At 47.3% G+C, this 10,665-nt stretch overlaps 1 protein-coding gene across 1 annotated transcript; it reads left to right on the top strand.

Annotated features, from left to right (window-relative positions):
* The first annotated feature begins 612 nt into the window (after window positions 1–612).
* LOC117395228 (nestin) lies at window positions 613–10,137 on the top strand. Its single transcript, XM_059006199.1, has 4 exons — window positions 613–1,624; window positions 2,986–3,110; window positions 4,545–4,618; window positions 5,233–10,137. Exons 1-4 carry the CDS (start codon window positions 788–790, stop codon window positions 9,708–9,710), a joined length of 5,514 nt encoding a protein of 1,837 aa, XP_058862182.1. The 5' UTR covers window positions 613–787; the 3' UTR covers window positions 9,711–10,137.
* Window positions 10,138–10,665: the final 528 nt, after the last annotated feature.

Here is a 10,665-nt window from a genome sequence, read left to right as displayed (position 1 = left end):
AATAAGAGCGATTACAAAAAACGTGACTACAGAGAGAGAGAGAGAGAGAGAGAGAGAGAGAGAGAGAGAGAGAGAGAGAGAGAGAGAGAGAACCTCTGGGGGTGAGAATTTCAATCTCCGCTCAGTAATCAGGGATATAGAAACACACTCGTGTGTGAAAATGTCAGACCGCTCTGTGCTTTAATCAGGCGTCTTAAACAACTTCTAAAAAGTCTCCTGCGTTTTACCGTGTGTGGCTCTGTGTTCCTTTTCTCTTTACTGTTTTAAATCAATTGCATGGGTGGCCTATTAAAGGCATCAATGCAATTAGACAGTCGCTAATTTGCCTATTCTGACAATTTCCCAAGATTTTCAGTTCATACGCACAGCAATCCAAAAACTACAGAAGCAATGGGGTGTTCAAATAAATGTGCACACGGCTGTAATATTTTATATATATATATATATATATATATATATATATATATATATATATATATATATAGCATCAGCAACTGTTCCAGCACTGAAAGAGTTAAGCCCAAAATTGCTCCACCATCCCGCCCCCTCCCTTATCCTTCCCTCCTCCCTCCTCCCTCCTCCCTAAATTTGAGTATGAAAGAGCAAGCTCTCCAGACCATCTGCACAGTAAGAGTCACTGAGAGACACACAGCCTCCCTCTCACTGCCAGAAACAGACTGCACCGGCAGCAGCACTTTGAAACACGCCAGAAGACAAAGAGAGAGAGAGAGAGATAAGGAGAGACAGACACAGAGACAGAGAGAGAGACATTCTCTTGCTCAGCACCATGGAGGTCACGTTTGGAAGAGTCAGTGGGCAGCAGCCTCAGCAGAAAGCACTCCTGGGAGAGGAGAAGTTCCAAATGTGGGACCTCAACAAACGCCTGGAATCCTACCTCTCCAAGGTGAAGTTCCTGGAGGAGGAGAACGAGCTCCTCCGCGGAGAGATAGACCACCTGAAGAAGGACCGGGGGGCCCGATCATGGAAGGCTGCCTTCGAGGAGGAGCTGAGGCAGGCCAGGGAGAAGGTGGAGGAAGCCTGGAGGAGGAAAGACCGAGCCGAGCTAGAAAGGGACAACCTGAGCGAGGAGATGGAAGGAGTGAGAGCCAGGAGGCACAAGGAGATCACAGCCCAGGAAGAGGTGAAGGAGAGGCTGAGGGAAACCAGCAAGGTCCTGGAAGAAGAACGAAGGAGTCAGATCTGGATGAGGGAGAAGGCTGCCCAGCTAGAGAAGGAGCTCCAGCTAATGATGGAGGTCCACCAAGAGGAAACTTTGAGCCTGAAGACCCAGATCTCTGAATCCAGGAAGAAAAGTGTGGCTCCCAGCAGCTTCTCCTCCTCCTCCTCCCTCCGGCTGGGAGATCTGGGCTTGGATTCCAGAAGGGCTGCGGAAATGTGGAAGACGGCCACGGAGGCTTATCAGAACCAGGTGGCCCGCCTCGAAGACACGCTGGCCCAAGCCAGGGCCAGACTAGCCCAGGTTTCAGAGGAAAAGAAGGAGGGCTACCTAAGGGCGCAGGGTTTGGCTAAAGAGCTGGAGGGAGACAGGGTGAGGAAGGAGATGCTGAAAGAGAAGGTGTCCATGCAGTGGGGCAGGCAGCAGAGAGAGCTGGAGAAGATTCAGGTAATTTGTTTTTTTGATTTTCCATACAAGGTACATCCAGGGGTTCATTTGTGCCAAATCACAGTTACCGACACCAGCAATAAGGCATGACCCGCCCCCCCCTCCTTCCTCCCTCCCTCCCCTCCCCCTCCCCCTCCCCCTCCCCCTCATAATATGACAAATGCTTTGCGCTTTTAAACTGCATCTGTCTTTTTTGCTATTCAGATTTCCATTTCGCCCAATAAAGACAGGACATCCTGTTCCAATTGAAAAGCCTAGGCAGCTGCATAGTTGTATTGTCTGCTGAGTGAGTCAGCAATACAGAAATAAACTCTCTATTCTACATTGTTGAGTACTCCCTGACTCTCTCATCCCTAGCACTGAGTTCTCTATACTAGACTGTATTGAATTAGCTGGCTCTCAGATCCCCAGTACAGCACTGAGTTATCTACACTAGACTGTATTGAATTAGCTGGCTCTCAGATCCCCAGTGCTGAGTTCTGATCTGTATTGAATTTGCTAGCTCGAGGGATACTGAATGGTTGGTTAAAACTATTGTGGCATTTCTTTTGGCGCGTCTTCACCCTGAAAAGGATTCTCATTTTAAATGCAAATAGCCAGCAGGAATGCATTTTGTGGGTTGGGTTTTAGGAGAAGGAATTAGAATAGGATTGTTTGATTGATAGGCACAGGGCAGTGCGGGCGCTGGACAGCTATGTGAGTAGAGAATGGAGTGTGTTATTAAGCTCGTTATTATTAAGCTCGTTATGCTCGTTATTATTAAGGTGCTGGGTAATGACAGCGCTGGAGAGCTGAGAGTTTAAAACTGCCGTTACTGCAACACACAATACTTTAAAAAGTACTGAAACTAATGCAGGCTGTCATTCCTCTGTACAACAGCCAGCAGCATCATAAAAATATCTCTCTATTGCTGTCAGCTGGCATTTATACCAAAAAAGGGCCAATTTCCATTCTGACAGAGAGCGTAGGACTAAAGGAATGTCTCTTGACCGCCAGAATAAAAATGTTTTCAGTTTGCAGTCAAGATGTGGAGACAGAAATCTTAGAAACTAGCAATGGGAGCCCAACAGCTTAATATTCTATTAAAATACCATGGCAACGGAAGAAAGAAAGAAAGAAGGAAAGAGAGAGAGGCTGCACACCGTCACTGAAAAACTTTTGTAAGACATGCAACTCCAGTCTTTCATCAACTCTTGCTTTTTGAAGGAGACGTCCATTCATTTAACCAAACTAGAAGCGAAAGACCAAGTTACACATTTCACGTCACTTTAGCGGTCTGTTTTATGATCTGCAATTTCCGAGGAATTCCGTTATCCGTAGTTTTGCGCTCGATCAATCAGTTGTGTCTCTTGTGTTTTCAGGCGGAGATGGAGAGCTTAGAGAGAGAGAAACAGTCACTGGAACAGCAGATGGCCGTCATTCTCTCCGACAAACAGAACCTCACGCAGCTCAAAATGTCACTGAGCCTTGAAGTGGCCACTTACAGGTAATTAAAAACCACGCCATCATCCCACCGGCCAATCACAAAGCCATGACATCATCCCCCGGCCAATCAGAAAGCCATGACATCACCCCCCGGCCGATCAGAAAGCAGCACACTGGAGGGAACACAATGCGGTGGCTGGCTTTCAAAAAGGAGAATGGTGTCTCAAAACTATGATGTCATTCCTTAACCCTGTCATGTTCAGAGACCTCATCTGGGGACAGATTAAAAAAAAAAGTCTCCTACTTTCGATACTATTATTAGTTTATTTGGCGACTTACAGGTGTAATACACACACACACACACACTTTAAAACTAGTGCTGTATTAGTATAGTGCATAAACTAATCTACACAGTGGTATGCAGCTCTGGCCAAAGTTTTGCCAGATAGAATGAACCCTATAGAATGAACTAGTTTTGCTTCATAAAGTCGAATGAAACCTGTTATGGGTTAATGTGGAAGACTAGCCAGCAAATGCATGATAGCCTCAGGTGAGCTCATATGAGCCCATTCTTCCCTCCCCATATAAAGCAGTGAGAAAAAATAAATCTATATTTCTTACAGTATGTGTGCAACACGTTGCACACCAGTGCATGTGTGTGTGTGTCGGTGTGACGGGGGGGGGGGGGGGGGGCAGGGGGGTACTTGCAAGGTTGCAGATGGCCTCACAATAAGCCTGCTGCTATTTCATTACCATGACAACAGGGCTATAGAGACCGGGCCTTTGTGTCAGCTCAGCATCACGCGGTGTGTGCCTTTGCTGGACATTGTGTCCGTGGCAAAGTGTCAATCTGCATTAGGATCACTCTTAAAGGTGCAGCGACGCAATGGAATGCTCCAGACTGGAGAATGAGGGGGGGCGAGGGGGGGTTGTGCTTTAATCAGGTGTCTTAAACCACTTCTAAAAAGTCTCCTGCGTTTTACCGTGTGTGGCTCCTTTTCTCTTTACTGTTTTAAATTCATTGCATGGGTGGCCTATTAAAGGCATCCATTAAATTAAATTAGACCATCACTAATCTGCCTATTTGGATGATTTTCCAAGATTATCCATGATGTTCCAGTGGTTTGATTTCATACGCACAACAAATCAGAACTACAGAAGCAATGGGGTGCTCTGATCCATTTCTTGGTGTTTTTTTCCTCACCCACAGTGATGATAAAGAGGCTTCGTTTTCTAAGTGTTGAGCTTCACAGCCGGTGTGAAATTTGCTCTGATTCCAGGATCGCGTCTCACTTACTCCACTGTCCTCAAAATAGGACGCGGTAGTTTGTAGCCAAAACAAAATATCTGATTTTTTTTTTTGTCAGTGTAGAAATATCGATTTAGAACGCATCAAGTTACATGAATACAGCTCGTGTTGACTTGTTTTTTTTCAAAAGAGAAATTCATGGTACGTCTCATGTACTCAAAATATCTCCCTACCTTTCCATTGCAGAGTCCTCCTGGACTCGGAGAGCTGGAGGATTCAAGCCCCGACTGCAGGCTTCAAAACAGGTCCCCTCCACAAAGGTGAGAACAAACGGTACAGATCAGGGGTCCCCAACCCTGGAGATCAGGGATCCCCAACCCTGGAGATCAGGGGTCCCCAAACCAGTCCTGGAGAGCTACAGGGTCTTCTGGTTTTTGTTTCAGCACTCAGTTACTTAAATAGTCATTTGATTTGTTTTTCTCTGACTTCGTATTGTATGGTGTTCGCAATCCTGCTGTTTCTTTAATACTGCGTTATTATCATTCAGGACTAAATGCCTTTATCCTGCTGTGCGCTCGGCTGCAGAATCCTATCCTATATCCTATCCTAGGATTCTCCAGCCAAGCTCAGAGCCGCTCAAAGCCAGGTAAAGACAGACTTGGAGAACATTGTAATAGCTCAATATAGATGCAACAGAACACACACCACTCCCAAATACTAAGTAACGTTTTAACAGAGTAAGGGAAAACTGCAATTAAAATGACACGTTACTAATCTGTTAAAGTTCTTACTAATTATCGTTTGCAAAATGATTAATTAACCAATCAATCTATCAAAACACCTTTAATTTATCCAGAAGAGTTAAATAGAGCGCAAATTCTCATTTCCAATGATGATCTGGCAAAAACAACTCACTCTCGTTTTGGTTTCACAGATGACGGCTTGGAGTTGAGTTTGAAGGAGCTACGAGGAAGGGTCCGGACACCGCTGACCGCTCGTCCCCAAAGTAGTCCAGTCTACGCGAAACTGGACGCGACGGACGTCAGGGGTCCGCAATGCACGCCCCCTCTGAAGCCCAATCCGAAGACCGCCGCGCCAATCACAGTCATCGATAAGAGACCCCTAGAAACCCTGAGGAGCCCCGTTGTTGATCCTTCTCCGAAAGAGAATATTATTCAGGAGACCGAAAAAGAAGGATTCAGCGTGATGGAGAACGTGATGACTACTGCCGACTCTGCCAGGCAGGCAGCTTTTCAAACGCCAGGCGACACCCAGGATAAAACATCTTGTGAAGTCCAGGGAGATCTGTTAGGAGATGACGTGAAGACCGAGGCTTGGACCAGGCCTGCAGAGGACAACCTTCCCAGCATGCACTCGGTCGAGCCAGAATTGGGACAAAGCTTTGAGGATCAGCTGTCGGACGCCTTGGATAAGATCAAGGATGAGGACAGAGTTTCACCTGAAGCCCCCTATGAAGACCACCCAGTTTTGAAAGACGGCCGGCTCTTCGAAACGTACCGCCAAGACACGGCCATCTCTCAAAGCACGGCTCTAGAACTATCATCCCAGGCTTGTCCCGAAGTCCTTGCAGACGTGGAAGCGAGTGTCAGGGCTGAAATCAGTCATCCTCAACCGGAAAAAACAGAAGCCTCTAAACCCAGCGGGGATGTGGGAGAGGAAAGAGTTGAGGACAGCAAGAACGGAGAGTCTCTTTCAGAAGCTCAGCAGGCTGTGATGGAGCTAGATAAAACAGAGGAGGAACACCCATCCAGAACCGAGGAAGAGCAAGTGACCATAGAGGAGAAGGTTTCGGTGGCAGATAGCAGCCACGAAGAGGCGCAGCTTAGCTCAGAGGATAACACAGAGATGCACAGCAGAGATGCAGACACTGTAAAGCACCCTGATGAATTAATGAAGACCCAGATGGCTATAACCACGAATCTTGTACAAGAAGTGAAGACAGAGCTTCATACTGTCAGGGACCAGGTCAGTTGGAAGTTAGGAGAAACCGACCCAGAAGATGATCTTTGCTCGCAAGAAAAAGAGCCACCCTTGACCAAAGAGACAGGAGAAGCGGACAAAAGCCTCTTGGAAGAACCTGAAAGCGAAACACGCAGAGGAGAAGAAACGGAAGCAGAGGAGAGTACTCGGGACTTGGGTTCTACTGACAGCAGTCTGGATACCAGCGAGGATGCTTCTGAACTGAACCACGATGAACACGTCACGACCGACACCGTGCTCAAGGGCCCATCGCAAGCTCTTGAGCCGTCTCTATCACCGACGGCACAGGAGGCCGTGTCAAAGACTGAGGAGATAGGAGACAGCAGCGACGTCGACGAGGTGAGCTCCGAGACAGAAAGGGATGATCATTTCGAGGAAGAACAAGCAGCAGAACTGATGGTCGATGATCAAGCAACGCTACTGGGAGAAAACAAAGTTCCCGACGCGGTGCGGAGCGTGCAAGAAACCTCCACGGAGGAATTTGTTGGGAAAACCAAAGCCGAGCTGGAAGAAGACGTCTTTGTCGAGAAGATGGATAAGGTGGGTAATGATGGACCAGCAGACGACTTCAATTTAGACGCGCAGCTCAAGGTGAGCTCGACACCCCCTGACCAGCTGGCTTTCTCGAATGCAACCGAGTCCCCCAGTGTCTCCCAGTCCTGGAGAGTGGAGGGAGGAGAGCTGGAATGCAATGACAGTTACGCCCTTGAAAATACAGTGTCCGACACCCGAACCCTGATCAGGTACGAGAGCGACGAAGACGTGGCAGAGACGACAGAAGGTGACTTGATTACTGCTAAAGAAGGAGAAGGAGGAGAAGAAGAAGAAGAAGAAGAAGAAGAAGAAACAGGTTTAGAACTAAATATGGATTCTGCAAAGGAGGAGAATGAGAAGAACGATGAAAACCTGGCCAGTTTGCAAGACGAAGATGACATGAAAGAGGATAAACACCTGGGTCAGGAAGCAGGGGTTCCCACCGACGAATCAGAAGACGATTCTGAAGGTGAGATCTTGCCTGACACTCACCCAGAAGAAGCTGAAGAAGGACCTTTAGAGAAAGGAGCAGAAACGTTTGAGCCGCGGACGGAAGCTTTCTCGGATGCAACCGAGTCCCCCAGTGTCTCCCAGTCCTGGAGAGTGGAGGGAGGAGAGCTGGAATGCAATGACAGTTACGCCCTTGAAAATACAGTGGCCAACACCCGAACCCTGATCAGGTACGAGAGCGACGAAGACGTGGCAGAGACGACTGTCCCAGGTTTGATATCGGAAGATGCAGAAGGTGACTTGATTACTGCTAAAGAAGGAGAAGGAGAAGGAGAAGAAGAAGAAGAAGAAGAAGAAGAAGAAGAAGAAGAAGAAACAGGTTTAGAACTAAATATCGATTCTGCAAAGGAGGAGAATGAGAAGAACGATGAAAACCTGGCCAGTTTGCAAGACGAAGATGACATGAAAGAGGATAAACACTTGGGTCAGGAAGCAGGGGTTCCCACCGACGAATCAGAAGATGATTCTGAAGGGGAGATCTTGCCTGACACTCACCCAGAAGAAGCTGAAGAAGGACCTTTAGAGAAAGGAGCAGAAACGTTTGAGCTGCGGACGGAGGATTTCGAAAACGCTGCAAAGGACGACGCTCCGACCACGACAGTTGACGAGCATGATCAAGGGGAGATGTTTGTGGAAGGGAATGCAGAAGCAGGTAAAGACTTGGTGGAGAGCAAGTTAGAAACAGAAGAGGAGTCAGCTGAGGATGAAGAAGTTAGCTTGGCACACGATAAAGAACTAGACTTGAAAGTAGACAACGAAACGGACACGGACAGGGGATCCCACACTGAACCAGTCCTGGAGGAGGACACACAGCTTGAGTTGGACAATGAGGTGCAGAAGGGATTTCACAGTGAGGAGCTAGAGAGAGCACAAGAGGTGGAATCACACGACAAAGAAGAAGAAGAAGAAGAAGAAGAAGAAGAAGAAGAAGAATCTCACAGTAAAGAAAGTGAGACAGGACTGGAGGGGGCTGATAATGAGAGAGCTCAGGAATCTCTCGCTGATGTCATGGAGACAGAACCGAAGGGAGACACAGAGATCAAAATGGACAAGCCACCAGAAGACGGGGAATTCCACATTGAAGAAATGGAGATGGGACAAGACACTGAGACAGACAATCTAGTCACGTCCCCATTGGGAACAAAGGTGGACGATTTGGCGCCCGTGGCAGATGAAGAAGGAGAAGAAGACCAACATTCTGAAGAGGACTGGCTGGCAGATAAGCAATCCACAGGTTCACCCTTAGATCCGAAACCCGATTTAGCTGAGGAGCTGATCGAGCCTGTTGCAGACTCTGGAGATCACACAGGGGACAGAAATGAAGAGGGACATCAGAATCTCTCCATGCTGACCAACGTGGATTACACGGAGGAGCTCTCCTTACCCAGCGACCGCTGCAACACCTCCGACAGCTTATCGGGGGCCAACCTGGATTCAGAAGGATCGTACAGTTCTGAGGACGAGTCTCCCAACGCCTCGCAGGTGCTGCCCAGCAATGAAACCCAAGCTGAGACGGAGGCGCAAAAACCCACTGACCGCCAGCCAGCGAGCGATTCAGAAGATTCGACGGCAGACTCTTTGGAAGCGGTTACATCTCAGATGTTCCAAAACAAAGAAAGAAACAATGAGATTTCCCCTGGGGAGGTGCAGATGGAAAGCACGCAACCTGAACATGAAGAACAGGAGGTTCTGGAGACATCTGACCCAAGTCAGTGGCAAGCTAGGGACTCTGTCTCAGCAGGTAAGGAAGCTGATGAGGGTCTCCACAAGTTACCTGGAGATCTGGCAACTGCAGAGACCATGGCAGATGAATACAAGAGCTCTTTCCAAAACTTCTGGGAGTCCCCAAGCAGCACCACAGCTGACATCTTCCGCCTGGATCCTAAAGACACCAAGCCCGCCACCAACGGACAGCAGAGGGAGATCGGAGACCCAGTGCTCTTAAACGGAAGCTCTGTAAACGGCAAGCGCTGGGATGAGAAGACGGAAGCCTGGCGGAGCACAGAAAGCACGGAAGAAGGGTTCTTAGATGTTAAGGAAGATGCCTCAGGTGGTAAGGCTGGACTTGACACTCAAGTGAACCCAGAGGTCCAGCAGCCATGGGAGCAGACGATGGATCAGAAAACGGAATTCAGGGAGGATGGAGGAGGAGAGGAAGATCGGAAGGCAGACGTCGAAGGAGGTGGTGCTTCTCTGATCCAGAAGAAAGCAAACGCCGGCGAGGCTGTCTCCACACTGCTAGTAGAAGGAGACCTCCCCCAGGACAGCATCAAAGGGGTCTTCTATGGAAGCAGGGGGCATGAAGAGGTGGAGCATTCAGGCGATTCCCTCGAGGAACACGACTCCTGGTCTTCAGAGGGGGAGTAAGAAGGACGCTGGGAGTTAAAGCGATACAACACATAAGCCAGCTGGTTTCACAGAGCACTAATCTGGGTCTACCGACAGTGATGTTATCTTTGGGCAAAGCAGTTCAAGATGAATGCTATTTTGAGCTCTGTGAAACCAGCCTTAGCTGCGATTTATCATAGCTTTTCACTCCAAACTGGAAATGATTCGATTTTGTTCTAAAAAAAAGACACACTCTGCTTTTAAGTTACTAGGGGTCCGCGTACTGATTTGTAAATCGATTCACATGGTTTGAATGGAAGGAGGGCTGCGGTTCGGTCCCGGGACTATAGGATTCTAATAACGCAATATTGCCGCAGCTGGAGAAACGTTTCTCCAGATATATGGGAGAATCGTTTTTAAAAGATCAGTATCAGTAGCATTCGCAAAATAAACGTATTTGATTTCATTTCGCGTCTGTGTTGTTGTCTTTTTTCTTTTCTTTCTTAAATACTTTGAACTCCTGCCCTTAGCTCTGAGTAACTCATTAAGTAGTAGTAATTCAGTTTTCTTTATTTGTGTAATTTGATGCATTCTAAATCAATGTTGCTTCAATTCGCTGATGCCACAGCAACTTAAACAACAGTACATAACACAATCATAATTTTAAAAAGTTAATCATTGGGTGGATTTATTGCAGATCACAACAATGTGTTTATAAATATTATATATATACAGTGCCTTGCGAAAGTATTCGGCCCCCTTGAACTTTGCGACCTTTTGCCACATTTCAGGCTTCAAACATAAAGATATGAAACTGTAATTTTTTGTGAAGAATCAACAACAAGTGGGACACAATCATGAAGTGGAACAAAATTTATTGGATATTTCAAACTTTTTTAACAAATAAAAAACTGAAAAATTGGGCGTGCAAAATTATTCAGCCCCCTTAAGTTAATACTTTGTAAGCCACCTTTTGCTGCGATTACAGCTCTCT

The sequence above is a fragment of the Acipenser ruthenus genome, chromosome 32 (assembly GCF_902713425.1).
Source record: "Acipenser ruthenus chromosome 32, fAciRut3.2 maternal haplotype, whole genome shotgun sequence".
Lineage (NCBI taxonomy): Eukaryota > Metazoa > Chordata > Actinopteri > Acipenseriformes > Acipenseridae > Acipenser > Acipenser ruthenus.
Note: the sequence above shows the minus strand (reverse complement) of the source record. Positions and strands in the feature narration are given on the sequence as shown.